This window comes from Vulpes vulpes, chromosome 5 (genome assembly GCF_048418805.1).
Source record: "Vulpes vulpes isolate BD-2025 chromosome 5, VulVul3, whole genome shotgun sequence".
NCBI classification, from domain to species: domain Eukaryota; kingdom Metazoa; phylum Chordata; class Mammalia; order Carnivora; family Canidae; genus Vulpes; species Vulpes vulpes.
Window position 1 is genome coordinate 64,858,173 of NC_132784.1, and position 15,729 is coordinate 64,873,901.

General features: G+C 52.4%; 2 protein-coding genes and 1 long non-coding RNA gene across 3 annotated transcripts; 2 read left to right on the forward strand and 1 right to left on the reverse strand.

The window, feature by feature from the left end:
• Positions 1-10,087: 10,087 nt before the first annotated feature.
• Positions 10,088-11,413, forward strand: ZNRD2 (zinc ribbon domain containing 2). The gene is made up of 4 exons (XM_026004441.2): positions 10,088-10,184; positions 10,281-10,432; positions 10,563-10,647; positions 11,034-11,413. The coding sequence occupies exons 1-4, from the start codon at positions 10,166-10,168 to the stop codon at positions 11,375-11,377; spliced, it is 600 nt and encodes a 199-aa protein (XP_025860226.1). The 5' UTR covers positions 10,088-10,165; the 3' UTR covers positions 11,378-11,413.
• A 121-nt stretch (positions 11,414-11,534) lies between these two features.
• LOC140599028 (uncharacterized) lies at positions 11,535-15,650 on the reverse strand. The gene is made up of 2 exons (XR_012001637.1): positions 15,504-15,650; positions 11,535-15,161 (listed from the first exon to the last, which is right to left on the reverse strand). It is a non-coding gene; the product is annotated as an uncharacterized lncRNA (long non-coding RNA).
• Positions 11,804-13,847, forward strand: FAM89B (family with sequence similarity 89 member B). The gene is made up of 2 exons (XM_026004442.2): positions 11,804-12,620; positions 13,031-13,847. Exons 1-2 carry the CDS (start codon positions 12,321-12,323, stop codon positions 13,307-13,309), a joined length of 579 nt encoding a protein of 192 aa, XP_025860227.1. The 5' UTR covers positions 11,804-12,320; the 3' UTR covers positions 13,310-13,847.
• Positions 15,651-15,729: the final 79 nt, after the last annotated feature.

Below are 15,729 nucleotides of genomic sequence, written 5' to 3' on the forward strand. Positions count from 1 at the left end.
ATATTCCCCTAGTCTCCTCTTATTGAGCCAGGCCTCCCAGGGTCTGAACTCCAAAGGAAGCCTGCAGGCAGAGGCCCCTGGGGGGCTTTAGCACACGAGGTTGGCCATGGAGCAGGGAGGACAAGGAGGCAGAGTGGACCAGCAGGGTAGACTGTGACAGTCCAACCCATGGGGTATCCTTGGCCTGCACACTCTCTGTCCTTATCTCCTGTGTCACCACACCAGCCATCCACTCCCCTAGAATCTACCGGCATGCTTCCGCGCCCCCTAGACAGAGTTCTGCAAGTCCAAGGAGACATGACCTCTTCTGTCATTCTAGATAATTTCCATCGCCTAAGAGGGCTCCCCACTGCCACTTCTGCCTGCCCTGGTCCCTCCTCTACCTGGTGCCAGAGTCGCCTTTTAAAACCTGATTCCAACCATGCTACTCCCCTGCTTAAAAAAAACTCCAGGCTTCCCTTGGCTGGCCTAGGCCCACAGGATCCTTTGTGGGGTTGGGAGATGGGATGGGGTGGTGGGGATGATCCTTCTTGTCGAGGGTTCCTGTCTGTATGAGGCATTTCCCTACATATTTCTCTAAAACAACCCTTGGCCCTCTGAACTGAGGCTTTGAAAGATGAAACAAACTCAGGTCATCAGGTAAGGCATGGGGACTGAAATCCAGCCTGCCTGATCCAAAACCTAGACAGTGCTCCTGGGAAGGAGGAGTGGGAAGGGTCCCACAAATATCCTGAAGATAGGTGAATGGGGCCCTGAGAGCAATGAGGAGCTCCACTGGAATAGGGCAAAAAGGAAGCAGGGGACCCAGACTCAGGAAATGTTAAGACTGCTTAAAGGTTAGGAAAGGCTCCTTTGTGCAGAGGTTCTTGAGGCCCAGAGAAGGCAAGGGACTTGGCCAAGGTTACACCGCCGGTCAATGGCAGAGCCAGGACTCCAACCCAGGGCTCCTGATGGCTCATGAGGGGAATTGGCCGGACAGGGCATCAGCAGCCTGCATAAGGAGGTTCTATTTCAGGAGGCGGCATAGCACAGCGGTCGTTTTCTGGCCTTAGATTTTCCTGGCTGCATCCTGTACTAACTATGGGAATTGGGAAAATTCTTCAACGTCTGTAAGTCTCAATTTCCTCATTGTTTTTTTTTTTTTTTTTTTTTATGATAGTCACAGAGAGAGGGAGAGAGGCAGAGACACAGGCGGAGGGAGAAGCAGGCTCCATGCACTGGGAGCCTGATGTGGGATTCGATCCCGGGTCTCCAGGATCGCACCCTGGGCCAAAGGCAGGCGCCAAACCGCTGCGCCACCCAGGGATCCCCAATTTCCTCATTGTTAAACCCAGAATCAAATGAGCTGACACTTAGGAAACCCTTGGTATGTGCTGGCCACATAGTAAGTGCACAATATATCTTATAGCTCCTATCCTTGTGATCTGGGTCTGGGAACCATGACAGGCTGGCCAGTGGGAGCTGGGCTGCCTGTGGGGATGTGGGCCACAGCCCCCGAAAGAGAGCCTTTGGGCCACCTTCAGAGTTCTGAATGTCTTTGGGAAGCTTCTGGGTTCTGAAGAAAGACATGGCTCTGGAGGGTGGGGGGTGAGGCTCCTCATCAGTTCTGAAGATGAGGGTGGGAAGTTTCAGAAGCCTGGAGGGGACAGTTCTGCCCTGAAGCATCTCTCTCCAAAGACACTCTGCTGAGCATGGCTGTCCGATGTGCCACCAAGAGATGAAGGGCACTGAGAGATGGGATTGGACAATGAAATGAACCTTGCTTCATGCTGGAGCAATCAGACTGGATCTTAGGCCCTGCTACCCTTCTCTACCTTTCAGACACAGGAAAACCCCACTGAGAGAATCAGGTTCTAGATGTGCACTGCCCGGATGGAGTCCCAGCCCCGCCACATCCCAGCTGAGTGATGGTGGAGAAATCTTATCCTGCTCAAGCCTCAGCTTCCTCGTCTATAAATGGGGGATGATGATAAGACCTAATTTACGGCGCTGTCCTGAGCATTAAGTGAGATAATTCATGCAAAGCCCTTCATACAGCGCCAAAGAAAACAGGCATCAAAAGTTGAATAGTATTCTTTTCAAAAGATTTTATTTATCTGAGAGAGAAGAGAGAACACGAGCAGGGAGAAGGGGGAGGCACAGAAGGAGAAGCAGATCCCCCCCTGAACAAGGAGCCTGATGCAGGGCTTGATCCCAGGACTCTGAGATCATGACCTGAGCCAGAGGCAGATGCTTAACCAACTGAGCCACCCAGCTGCTCCAAAAGCTGAATAGTATTATTTCTATCACTGCATCATCTAGCTCTTTCCTGTTTCACAGAAACGTCAGGCCAATTCACATCTTGGTGAAAAACAAGAAGAAAAATTGATCCCTTTTGAGTGCCTGTTAGTGTGAAACTACAATAACATAAGTTGTGTTTTTCAGACTCACAGCTATTCAGCATAGACCACTTGGTACTGTGTGAACCTGACCTCCAAACCAGGCAGTCAAGCGGTGGCTGGAATAGAGTTGTGTGAGCATATGTGCCACCATGGTGTTTGCTGTCCCTGAGGAATGGGCCTAACTACCACCACGTCAACAATGCCACAGGTAGGGGCAGATGTTGGGCTGCCTCACATCAGGGTGTGATAGATTCTTTGGTGAGGGAATAGTCTGAAAGAGCCCAAGCCCACTGCTTCCCAGACAACTGGTGTACCCACCATGATTGCTATGAAAAGGCTTTACTGTCAGCTTTTCTAGGATTTTCTATGTACCCCTGTCAAGGACTGGGAAGGGACTGAGATCGTCCCCTACTTGCAAACTAATAAGTGAGCCCACCACTGCTTTGTGCGTGCTGGCAGAAGACACGAGATTCTTGGGTCAGAGACAAAGGACTTTATTACTCATGATGTAGTAAACAGTGTGATCATCAGCCTATTGGCATCAATCCCCTTGTCCCTAAGTCCCATGGAAAGAGCACTAGGGGGCCAGATAGATGTCTGCACACAGGGCATTGCAATGTGGAAAGGACTCTAAATTTAGAGAACGCCAAATCTTTTCAAATGGTCAACAAGCACGTCTGTTCTTTGCTTTGGAGGAGACATCGTCTCCATCTTCCCATGGCTGCTCATTACACAAACATTCCTGAGAAGAGTCCAGGACAAGGGAGTCAGTGCAAAATGTGTGAGTCCTGGAGAATTGTTTTTGTGATAATAACCAACCCTCATTTCTGAACTGTCTTTGATTTTGGCAGATTTTCCCATGACTGCATCACTCTATTGGCAAACCTGATCAACAGGGTCTGGAGCCAAACCCATTCAATTTGTCACACAGCATTACTTAAGGCTGCTCTCAACAGGACTTTAAGCAGCAGGATGAGGCCAATTTACAGTACTCACCTCAACCAAGACCCCTCAGGGTCTTAGCTGAACAAATTCATTGAAGCATCAGATCTGCCTTAAAAAGCAAAGTTGCTTGCTCCTTAGTTCTCTGTATCAGCCCCTCCAGTTGGTCAAAAGTGTTAACCAGGCATAGCAGAATATATTCACAGTCACACAGACTCTGCCCTGACCTGCAAGGAAGAAGACCAGGGAATTTCTATCATCTATAGCAACGTTAGTGAATTAAAGGGCTCCTAAGAGCCTTCCAGGCCAGTATTTGCCATCGATCACTTCAACTAAAGTTGGGGATAAGTTTCAAGTCATCCTGTTTTCAAGAAAGAGACGGGTTTCTGTTTGATTTCCATACAAGTTGTGTGGTCTTAAAGGTGCACATGGTGCTTCTGGAAAGAAATCTGGCACCCCCCGAGTGGGACAGACCTACATCAGCTGGGAAGCCCAGGTTGACAGTGCCCCCAGCGTGGCCTCTCCACACATTAGTAGCCTTTGAGTTTCCAGTCCGAGCCAAAGAATTGAGTCTAGTCCCTGTTTTGGGATGGACCCACTGAGGGCCCAGCCTGTCCTGTTTGTCCATGCCACTAGCCAAATGGCATTCATCTGCCCCAGGGAATTGTGAGTGATGATGGCTACAAGATGGGGGATGAGGAGGGAACCTGGAGGTGCTGGCGTTGGCATAGTATTTTATGTGGGAAATATTGGAGCTGAGGATGCCCTCTGCTGCTTCCATGCCTTCAGTAGGATTAGAACAGCAATCAAATCAAGGTCAGACTATACCAGACCCAGCAGTCAGTTAAATTTAAGTGACAGTCCAACTCATACAAATTGGACCAAGATATTTTGCTCAGTAAGGGAGACTCCAGGTGGCTTGGAAATACAAAGATCATTAAAGTCTCTTCTTCCTCTATGTCTCCTGTGTTTGACGAACTCCTTCCCCAGCTGCTGAGGTGGTTGTTTTCCTTCCATTGTTATAAAATCAATCTATTCTATTCCAGTGGCTAGAATTTCACCTTTTCCCAAACATTCCCTACTTATACCTCTCATCTGGAAGGATCTGGCACAAGAAGGACATCGTTTTTAAAAAGATTTTATTTATTTATTCATGAGAGACACAGAGAGAGGCAGAGACACAGGTAGAGGGAGGAGGAGGCTCCCTGAGGGGAGCCTAATGAGGGACTTGATCCTAGGACTCTGGGATCATAACCTGAGGCAAAGGCAGATGCTCAACCACTGAGACACCCAGGTGTCCCAAAGGAAATTTTTATACAATATACAGGGACTCATTATGTCCCCCCAGTCTACATGTGGGCCACTGACTCAAAGAGATATAACTGAACACTCCAGTTATTCTCACGATCCAGGGCCATAGCAGTCCAACAAGAGAACCTCAGTGGTTGAACCACAATTCAGTGTAAATCATGTAGGCCCCCTTTTGACTGAGCTGCCACCCAAGAGATGCACCAACCAGGCTGGGGCTAGTGTGAGGGGGAAGAAAGAATTCTATGTCCATGAATGGTGAGTGTAGAAGCCTGAATTTTTATTTCTTTTAAAGTAATCTCTACACCCAAAGTGGGGCTCAAACTCACAACCCTGAGATTAAGGGTCTCATGCTCTCCTGACCAAGCCAGCCAGATGCCCCAGTGAATTTTTAACACTGGTCTATCTAAACCCCATACTTCTTATCCTGATCATTAACAAAGGACCTGACCAAGAGGAGATGGCTTCATCCTGGGGACAGCTACATTCAGTGATTGAACTGCTGCACTGTGTGTGGGCCAGGAGGGGGGGCCAGAAATCTTTCTGAGTTTTTTCTTAAGTAAACTCTATCCCCAATGTGGGACTTGAACTCATGACCCCGAGATCAAGAGCTGAATGCTTTTTTGAGTTTATATATATATATTTAAAGATTTTATTTATTTACTCATGAGAGGCAGAGAGAGAGAGGCAGAGACACAGGCAGAGGGAGAAGCAGGCTCCTCACAGGGAAACCGATGTGGGAGTTGATCCTGGGACTCTGGGATCACGATCTGAGCCAAAGACAGACACTTAACCACTGAGCCACCCAGGCATCTGTTGAGTTTATATTTGAGGAGACCACTTCAACACTCAACACTCAACAGTATCCACTCAACAGTGGATAATAGAGAGCTTGGAAGGACCACAAAATACTTAGACTATCAGCCCATTGTTGAGTAGCTTTTGGGATAAAAGTTGCACTGTTGTTAAATGAAATCACCCAGAAAATAAAAAACACAGATAAGTCTCAGGAACCACAATGATGTGGCTGAAGTTGGCTGATTGGACTGGAGCAGCACCATTGTAACCTGGAAAAGTGTGAGCCATCACCCATAGTCCCAAGGAGGAGTAAAAGATTCTATGTATTTAAACCCCTTAGGAGTAAACAGGAGCAACACTGCATACAATGTGGCCTCTCTAGTTCCAGGACATACAGATGAAAGTTGTCAGGAATCACAAGTCTGGCATGGGGCAGTGGGCTCCGCACCAGAAGTAAAGAGTCCTTTACTTTGCTCCCACTCTGTGATGGTGGACACGTTGCCATGTCTGTTATGATGAAGGACCCAGGCAGAAATGGAGACAATCTGGGCAATGCAGTGTCAATCAACAGCTTGATTCCTGTCAGTCTCATTAGAGAATGACCCATTAGCATGGGCATCTACCTAAGTGCTCTAGATGGATCAGCTGTAATTTGTTTCCACGGTCAGCTGGAAATGTTACTGTCTAAAACCCCCTATTGGGTAGTCACTGACATTATTTACCTCACATCTGGGGACTCCTTGACTTAGCAACCACAGTCACATTGCTTTCCAGTTGGAGCTGCAAAGTTCATATCCTTTGGCTAAGCTGGGCTTGAGTTGGTCAGTCTAGGTAAAGGTTTGTCAATTTTGTTGCTCTTTTCAATGAATTAATTTGTAGGTTAGTTGATTTTCTCTAATCTTTTTTTTAAGATTTTATTTATTTATGAGAGACACAGAGAGGCAGAGACACAGGCAGAGGGAGAAGCAGGCTTCCTGCAGGGAGCCCAAGGCGGGACTCATTCCCAGGAGCCTGGGAACACGCCCTGAGCGAAAGGCAGATGCTCAACCAAGGAGCCACCCAGGCGTCCCCCCTCCTTTTAGATCATTTCAGCCTACTTTCAAATTAACAAGTTATGGTGACACAATTTCATGATACTGGCAGAGGACATGAGACTTGTGGGTCAGAGATAAAGGACTTTATTCCTCCCGGCACACAAGTGTTATGAACATGAGTATATTTGTCACTTCCTCTTATCCTCAAGTCTCACCAAAGCAAGGCAGGTGGACTCATATGAATGCCTACACACAGCGGTGAGTTGTGTTACAGTGGAGGAACTAACTCTGAGCTTGGGGCATCTAGGTATTTTGTAATGGGCAGTAAGTATGCCTGCCCTTTGCTCTGGAGGGAGCCAGTTATCTCTGTTGTCCAAGGCTGTTCACTATACAAGCATTCTGGAAAAGACAGTCCAGAACAAAGGTAGTGTCTCTGCTCACTAAACCTGCATTCATGTGAGAGACTGGGAGTCAATTGTCTCCTACCACCTATCTCCTCACATCTCACTAAATCCTCACGGCAACCCCTGCCAAGTAGGTATAACTGACCCAGTTTCACAGATGAGGAATTGAAGTCCAGAGAAATGAAGTGAATTACTCCTGGGGACACAGCAGCAGATCCAGCCTAATTCCAGGCCTGTGCCTTGTCCATCCTCTTGCAGAACTTGAGGCAGGAAGGGGCCCTGAGGGGAAAAAGGTGATGGGAGTGACCTTGAGTAGTGAGAAGGGGTTGTAGGGGGAGTGGGAAGGGATGAGCAGTGCCAGGAACCAGATTTGTGGGACTTTGGATTTTTGTCTAAGTGTGATGGGGGGATGCCAGAGAGTTTTGAGCAAGAGTGATTTGACCTGATTTTTTTAAAATATTTTATTTATTTAGGGATGCCTGCGTGGCTCAACGGTTGGGTGTTTGCTTTTGGCTCAGGGTGTGATTCCGAATTCCAGGGATCAAGTCCACATGGGGCTTCTTGCATGAGCCTGCTTCTCCTCCCTCAGCCTGTGTCTCTGCCTCTCTGTCTCTCATGAATTAATAAGTAAAATCTTTAAAAATATATTTTATGTATTTATTTGAGAGCATAAGAGAGAGCATGAGCAGGGGGCAGAGGGAGAGGTAGAAGCAGACTCCCCGCTGACCAGGGAGCCAGATTGGGGGCTTGATCCCAGGACCTTCGGATGAAGACCTGAGCCAAAGGCAGATGCTTAACCAACTGAGACACCCAGGCACCCTTGACCTAATTTATGTTTTAAAGATTTATTTATTGGGACACTTGTGTGGCTCAGTGGTTGAGCATCTGCCTTCAGCTCAGGGCATGGTCCCGGGATCCGGGATGGAATCCCACATCAGGCTCCCTGTGGGGAGCCTGCTTCTCCTTCTGTCTGTATCTCTGCTTCTCTCTTTCTCTGTGTCTCTCATGAATAAATAAATCTTTAAAAAAAGATTATTTGAGAGAGAGCACATGTGCGCAAGAGCATGGTGGGGAGGGGTAGAAAGGAAGGGAGCTGAGTGAAGAGCCCCATGTGGGGCTTGATACCATCACCCCAAGGTCATGACCTGAGCCAAAACCAAGAGTCTGATGCTCAACCACTGCGCCACCCAGGCACCCTCTGATTTATGATTTTTGTTTGTCTTTTTTATTCATGGGAGACACACAGAGAGGCTGAGGGAGAAGCAGGCTCCCCACAGGGATCCCAATGCGGGACTTGATCCCCAAACTGGGATCCTGCCCTGAGCCAAAGGCAGACGCCCAACTGCTAAGCCCCCCAGGAGTCCCTGATTTTTGTTTTAAAGGGATTATTGGGGACGCACATGTGGCTTGGTGGTTAAGTGCCTGCCTTCAGCCCAGGGCGTGATCCTGGAGTCCCGGGATCAAGTTCTACATCGAGCTCCCTGCATGGAGCCTGCTTATCTCTATGCCTGTCTCTGTCTCTCTCTCTGTTTCTCTCATGAATGGATAGATAGAATTTTAAAATAAATAAAGGGATTATTGTTTCCTGTTCTGTTAAATGGAGATAACAGTAGTATCTTCCTGGTAAGGCTGTCATGAGGAGTAAATGACAGGGATTAAATAGGAGGACAAATGCCAGGGTTTTATTTGGTTCCAGAAAGAATAAGCTGTTGAATGGATACTGGCCATTATGATGACCCAGAAGGGTACACTGAGGAATTTCGGATGGTGTTGGGAGATGAAGACAGTACGGACCTGGAGGGTCTGTGCATGCAGGCTAGAGTCCAAGAGTTCCTCTAATCAGCTTGGCAGAACTGACCTAGGGTCAGACCCTGAGTCAGGAACACCACTGGCAGAGAGCCTGCTGGTAGAGTGAAGAGGGGCACAAGGCTCTGCAAGCAGGTGGCAGCAAGGGTCAGATGATGGAGTCCACGAAGAAGGAAGATGGCACCAGAAGGGCATTTGCTCTTCAGGTAAGAATGCAGAAGCACGGGCTGTCTAGTCAAAAAAGGAGGCTGCAATGAGATTGTACGGTCTAAATCCTAGCTCCTTCTCCTCTGCCCTGATGTGCCGCCTTAAGGCACTTCAGGCGGCACATCTGGGCACCACTACCTGCCCTATCTGGCTTCTCCAAATCTAATAAGGGAGAGGATGCGTAAAGAAAGAGAACACAGAAGAGGGGGCAAAATTAAGGCCAGTGCTCAGGGAGCACTAGTAATTTTAACAGAGCCCACCTAAAAAAAGCGTAACGGGGGATCCCTGGGTGGCGCAGCGGTTTGGCGCCTGCCTTTGGCCCAGGGCGCGATCCTGGAGACCGGGATCGAGTCCCACGTCGGGCTCCCGGTGCATGGAGCCTGCTTCTCCCTCTGCCTATGTCTCTGCCTCTCTCTCTCTCTCTCTCTGTATGACTACATAAATAAATAATAAAAAAAAAATTAAAAAAAATAAAAAAAGCATAACGGTCATAAGCGTAACTATTAGGTCCTTCAGCCTCACCATCCATCAGGAGCCCCTCTGCAGCTGCTACGGACCCGGACCTGGGCAAGCCCAGTGCAGTGCTTCTCCAAGCAGCCTGCGTTTGGGGGCCTTAAACTTAAAACAGAAAAAAAAAAGTTAGGGGCAGACTTTACATCAGTCCCAGGCCTTGGAGTTAAGGGGATCCGCAGACTGGGCCTCTGAACATGCAGAAGGGGGTGAGGGTGTCTTGAAATAGGCTGAAAGGTATAGAAAGGGAGAACGACCCCCGCCTGGCCTGCCTTGCCGGTTGAAGTGAGAAAGCACCGAGTACTGAAGAGGCTGTGCGGGCGCGGCGCGCAAGTGGCCACTTGTTATTATCTAGGGTGGTGTTGTGATGACGCCGCTGCCCCGCCTGGCCCAGGTCCGACCAGTGCAGAACGGGAAATCCAAGGGGAGGCGGAGGCCAGCGTGGATTTCTCAAGCCAAGGGGTCTTCTCCATCTGCGGCCGGCAGGAAGGGCGACCCCGCGCAGCCACTTTCAGGTCCTGCGACCCGAGCGACGTTACCCCGGAGACTGCCCTCCTGCGGCCCCGCCAGCCCAGTTCGTCCACTGGGTTCGGGCCGAGGGGCTCGCCCCTAGGCCAGGATCTCCCGCAGCAGACACGCCCCACTACCGGCATCCTAACGTCTGAGAGGCGCTATTTCCGCCCCCATCCTAGGTCTAAGCGGAGGGGGCGGAGCCGAGCGTAAAGCGCTCCGCTTGTACGTCACGTCCGTTGAGCCTAGTGGCGACAACGGCAACATGGCCCTGAACGGTGCTGGTGAGGACTTGGGCTGTGGGGGCCTCTGGTTGCGGGGTGCAGGAGGTAGCCCGCTCGGGCAAGACCCCTCTGTCTCTTGTGCCTCTCTAACCCCAGAAGTCGACGACTTCTCCTGGGAGCCCCCAACCGAAGCGGAGACGAAGGTTCTGCAAGCGCGAAGGGAGCGACAGGATCGCATCTCTCGGCTCATGGGCGACTACCTGCTGCGTGGTTACCGCATGCTGGGCGAGACGTGCGCGGACTGCGGGGTGAGGAGGGGCTCGGGACCTGGGATCCGGCATGGGGCCGCGGACCAGGCCGCACGGCCCTACCCCAGCTCTCCCCTCTGGACCGCATCGCCCTGCGTCTCACCCATGTCCCCGTGCTTTCTGCCTCTAGACGATCCTCCTTCAAGACAAACAGCGGAAAATCTACTGCGTGGCTTGTCAGGAGCTCGACTCAGACGTGGATAAAGATAATCCGGGTGAGGGGCCGAGTATGCTTGGTGGAGAAGCCGCGTGGTGATAAAGGCCCGGTAACAGTAGGTTTGGGAGGTGACAATGGAGTCTGTGGGTGAAGCGGAGGTAAGGTGCTTTCTACTTTCGGATCTAGAGAGGAGCATTCATTTAGTAGGGGCACTAAACACCTGTGTGCCAGACAGTATGAAAAGTCTGAGCTAAGTCGGGCATAGTGTTGATGGGAGAGATGAAGCAAGGGCATAAATAACTGTGACACCAAGAAGAAAATTGATGAGTTACCTTATAGAGAGGCATCTCAAGTACAGAATGAACAGAGCAGTAAAGAGGAAGTGGTCCAGGGCTGACGCAGGACATGCTTCCTGATCATTCCACCCACTTTCTCCTCTTTTAGCTCTGAATGCCCAGGCCGCTCTCTCCCAAGCTCGGGAACACCAGCTTGCCTCTGCCGCGGAGCTCCCCTCGGGCTCTCGGCCAGCCCCTCAGCCCCCAGTACCCCGTCCAGAGCACTGTGAGGGAGCTGCAGCAGGGCTCAAGGCAGCCCAGGGGCCACCCCCTCCTGCTGTGCCTCCAAATGCAGATGTCTTGGCCTGCACACAGGAGGCCCTCCTGCAGAAGCTGACCTGGGCCTCAGCTGACCTGGGCTCTAGCACCTCCCTGGAGACTAGCATCCAGCTGTGTAGCTTGATCCGGGCTTGTGCTGAGGCTCTGCGCAGCCTTCGGCAGCTTCAACACTAAAAAAGCCCCGCTTGAGAAAAACCCTCTAGAAAAACAGCTGTCCTCTTGTGTGGTTTGTTCTTTTCTTGGTTCTGAGTGTGCATGCCAGCTCCAGTTCCGGTTGCCTTTTTCCTGCCTTTGGCCTCTTACCCTGCCACTGTTCTGCTCTCCTTGATGCCCTGAGAGATTAATTGGGCTTGTTTCAGCTTGGATTCCCCACTCAGAATGAGGGAGGAGGGAGAGAACTATGTGATACTTTTTTTCTGAGGAGAAAGAGCCTCCTTAAAAGCAGAACCAAGAGAGATGGACCACTACAGCACCCCTTCAGGCTCCTCAGCCCTCCAATGCTCAGTTCCCACCCTTGAATGACATTTTGGGTTCCAGGCCCCTATGGGATCTTCTTCCCCTGAGCATTCTGATACCATCATCCCGACCCACCTCATGCCCCTGTCTCAGACACTGAGACACTGACAGGGCATCAGGTTGCACGTTGGGGACCAAGTATGGATTTACCCTAGTCTCATGACCCCGCCCTCCCTCCGCCCCAACCCCAGGTTTAGATCTTACCCTGGAGAGTTAAAATTGGGCAGAATAACTAAACATGTTGTTGTAGGGGGAGCAGAAAGAGCCGTAAAAGAGACGTGTTCGTCGCTTTTGGGGTCTTTCCCCACCGCCGCCCCCCCACGCCCCTTTTTCTGGCTCCCTTTCAGTGGCTGCCCCACTCCCCTTGCTTAGGATTCGCACTGTGGGTCCACCAACGTAGCCCTTTTAAGAGAGGCCCTGCCTATGCGAAGGGGGTGGGGCAGGGGCGGAGTGGGAGGAGTCGGGGGAAGGAACAAAGCGCGGCCTGCGGGCGGCGGCTGGGTTCGGCCGGCGGGGCCGCGCGGTGCGGAGCCTGCGGGCTGCGGCCCGGGCGGAGCGTTGAAGGGCAGTAGGCAGCGTCGCGGTCCGCGCCGGCCAGGCCATGAATGGGCTGCCCTCGGCCGAGGCGCCGGGCGGCGCTGGCTGCGCCCTAGCCGGGCTCCCTCCGCTACCGCGCGGCCTCAGCGGTCTCCTCAACGCAAGCGGGGGTTCGTGGCGGGAGCTGGAGCGCGTCTACAGCCAGCGCAGCCGCATCCACGACGAGCTGAGCCGCGCCGCCCGCCTCCCAGATGGGCCCCGCTACGCGGCGGGCGCCACCAACGCGGGAGCCGCCGCAGGTCCCCCCGGCCCGCGTCGTCCTGTTAATCTCGACTCAGCACTAGCAGCGCTGCGCAAAGAGATGGTGAGTAGCTGGGCCCCGGGCCAGCTGGGCGGGGGGCCTCAGCTGAATATGAGGGTCCCAGGATGGGGTGCAGCGCAGAGGCACGGAACCGGGGAACTCATGGCTTGAGTTTCAGAAGATCTACAAAAGCCCTTTGGGTCAGAGGGGATATAGTAACAATGATTTTAGTTATTACCTATGGCAATACTTACCATGTATTTTTAAATGCTTTACTCATATTATTTCATTGCATCCTGCTAGGTAAATGTTATCCCCTTTTACAGTTGAGGATCAGTGACTTACCTAAGGAGTCAGCTTGCAGGTGGCAATCTGATGTCCACAAAACTTTATGCTTAAAAAGGTGCAGGAAGACTGGCTAGGGCTGAGGGTAGCCTGGACCCCAACCCCAGCCCACCCTCAGTCTTTTGCAGGTGGGGCTGCGGCAGCTGGATATGTCCCTGCTGTGCCAGCTGTGGGGCCTGTACGAGTCAATCCAAGACTATAAGCACCTGTGCCAAGACTTGAGCCTGTGCCAGGACCTGTCATCCTCCCTGCACTCAGACAGCTCTTATCCACCTGATGCTGGCCTTTCTGATGATGATGAGCCTCCTGATGCCAGCCTACCCCCGGACCCACCACCCCTCACTGTGCCCCAGACACACAATGCCCGTGACCAGTGGCTGCAGGACGCCTTTCACATCAGCCTCTGAAGAGCTGAGGGTGGGGGGAACATGCACCCATGCAAAAGGCTCAGAAACTCACCCCTTAGTAAGTACTCAGACTTATAGTGCCTGCTTTCCCCTATACCCACTTCACAAGGCAAGCCTTGAGCCCCTCAGAGGCAAAACTGCCAACCACCTCTTTTCTGACTCTGGTTAGCTAACACTGGGGCAGGCACCTGGGCCACAGCCATTGCCCATCGCACTGGACCTCCACTACTCCCACATGTGTGCACCCCAGCTTGGCCAACCTTCAGTCTGGTGGTGGGGCCCAAAGCATCTGGCACTCCCCTTGACGTCTCTGGGATTGGGATGAGTGCTTGGTTCCCATCTTTTCACCTTTTGCTGCTATGGCAGCTGCTGGCTCAGGGGCATCCCACCTTTGGTCCCTGGGTTCCACTGCTCTAGACCAGGGCATTCCCATTCTTGCACCCACCCACGGCCGGGAGGGCCAAGGCTCCGTGCTGGATATTTAAGTTTAGGGGCCAGACTCTTGGGCACGTAGTTAAATAAATCCTCTCTCAGCTTTCTTGTGTTTTGAATGCCTGGCTCTTGGGGCGGGGAGATAGCGGTGTTTCTGGCAAGTGCGGCCCCGCGCTCTGCCGGCAGGTGGCGCGCAAGACCCCCGAGTGGAAGAAAGGCCTGCCGGCAAATAAGTGCGAATCCTCCCTCCACTGACGAGGTTGGGGAGCACATCCAGCTGGCGGAGCTAGTACCGCGGTTCTGCGACGGCGGGCGAGTAATTTCCCATCTCTGGCCAGAGATCTGGGATCCCACCCCCCACCCCCCACCCCGACTTGCTTTGGTCCTTCCCGGCGGGAAGGAAGGAGAAGGAACCGCCTATCTTGAGAGAAACTTTCCACCCCGAGTAGGGGCGGAGTTGGGGCGGCACAGGAAATGGGTGGGCCTGAGCCCTTGGGCCTAGGGCCTCTAGGCCGGAGAGGGGAAGGCGCCTCCCGGAAGGGCCTGGGAGCTAGTGAGTGCTCTTTGAGTGGGAGGAAACCGCTGCAGAAGCTGAAGGGGGTGAAGTTGCATTGGCCCGTGTCTCCCTGGAGGCCACATAAACCCTGGGGCCGGGGAGAGAAGGGGGCAGGGTCCTGGGCTTCCGTACCTGAGACCCAGTTTCGGTGAGGAGTGATTGGGTGCCAGATACTCTGCACTTATTCATAAAGGCCTCCTGGCTGCCCCCATAGCACTTGGAGCCTTTGGTCTGTATGTAAAGGGCTTTCTCTTACAGAGGAAACCGAGGACCACAACGCTGGGCCTGGGAGCCAGACCACGTGTCAGGCTCGCTAAAAGAAGCCTGCACATTTGGGGACGGTGGATGCTCAGACATCTGGGCACATACATAACACCCCCGCAACTCCCTGAGACAAAGAGGAGAGGACCTCGAAGTTACACACTTAGGCTTACAGGCTGTTCATCCCCACACCCTATGCACAGTCACTTGCCTCTGGAGACAACCGCGATCACTCTTGGCAGATTAGACAGATATCCTGTTCAAACCAAGTATTAAGCACCCAGTTCATTCACAACCCTTGCTGAGTGCTGGCCAAGAGGGAAAGAAGCTGATGCGCTGCCCCAGGACAGTTCTCTAACTCCAGCTGTGATACTTGCTGGTGCTCATTACCATGCCAGGCCAGCGGGTGGGCAATAAGGGTTCTAATCGAGGTGTGAACAGGGCGGCTAATGCCTGGGGCAGGCTTCTTAGGGGAGAGTAAACACGTGTTTGCGCAGGTGCGCATACTCACACACTTTCTCCTCCGCGATAACGGATTCTAATGAGACTAGAAAACCAGCGTCTCCGAACTAAATGCTTCCCAAGATTTCATACTCTCAGTGGCTGTGTAAGAGACAGAAATATAATTATTTCTATTTAACAGAGGTAGAAACAGGCTCAGAGTGTTAAGGCTTTGCCCAAGGTCCCATAGTTTTTCGAAATCGGCTGCTTGTGGGATGTTCGGACCATCCTCCCACTTGACAGCTAAGGAATTAGGTTGAGACTGGCAAATGGGTGCTGCCCACAGGTAGGGCCACCCAGGTTGATCCTTGACTCTGCTCCTTCCTATTGAGGTTGAGACGTGGGTGGCAGACTCCTGATGTTGAGAATAGTTGGCCCTGAGCAAATCTGTTCTTTCTGGGGCTCTATTTCCCCCGCCTGTGAAATGGGGCCATCAGTACATACCTCCCAGGGCTGCGGGCAGGAAGGGTGGCGTTCCGGGCCATACTCCCGAGGGCGGCACTAGGTTCTCTCCCCGGCCTGCGCGTCCACACCGCCGCCGCGCGCTACGAGCGGGCGCTGCGGTCCAGGCTTCCCCCTTGGTACGGCCCCCCCACCCCCCCAACCGCGGCGACGGCGCGAAGTCCCGGAAGCCGGGCCGCCCCGCCCCTCGCTCCCGCTCTCGCCCCGG

What these genes read in the sequence shown, in the direction of transcription:
- FAM89B (XM_026004442.2), top strand. Translation starts at nt 12,321, where the DNA reads ATGAATGGGCTGCCCTCGGCCGAGGCGCCGGGCGGCGCTGGCTGCGCC. An exon ending in CAGCGCTGCGCAAAGAGATG is followed by an intron (nt 12,621 to 13,030) that starts GTGAGTAGCTGG and finishes AGTCTTTTGCAG; the next exon opens with GTGGGGCTGCGGCAGCTGGA.
- ZNRD2 (XM_026004441.2), top strand. An exon ending in AGACGTGCGCGGACTGCGGG is followed by an intron (nt 10,433 to 10,562) that starts GTGAGGAGGGGC and finishes TTCTGCCTCTAG; the next exon opens with ACGATCCTCCTTCAAGACAA. An exon ending in CGTGGATAAAGATAATCCGG is followed by an intron (nt 10,648 to 11,033) that starts GTGAGGGGCCGA and finishes CTCCTCTTTTAG; the next exon opens with CTCTGAATGCCCAGGCCGCT.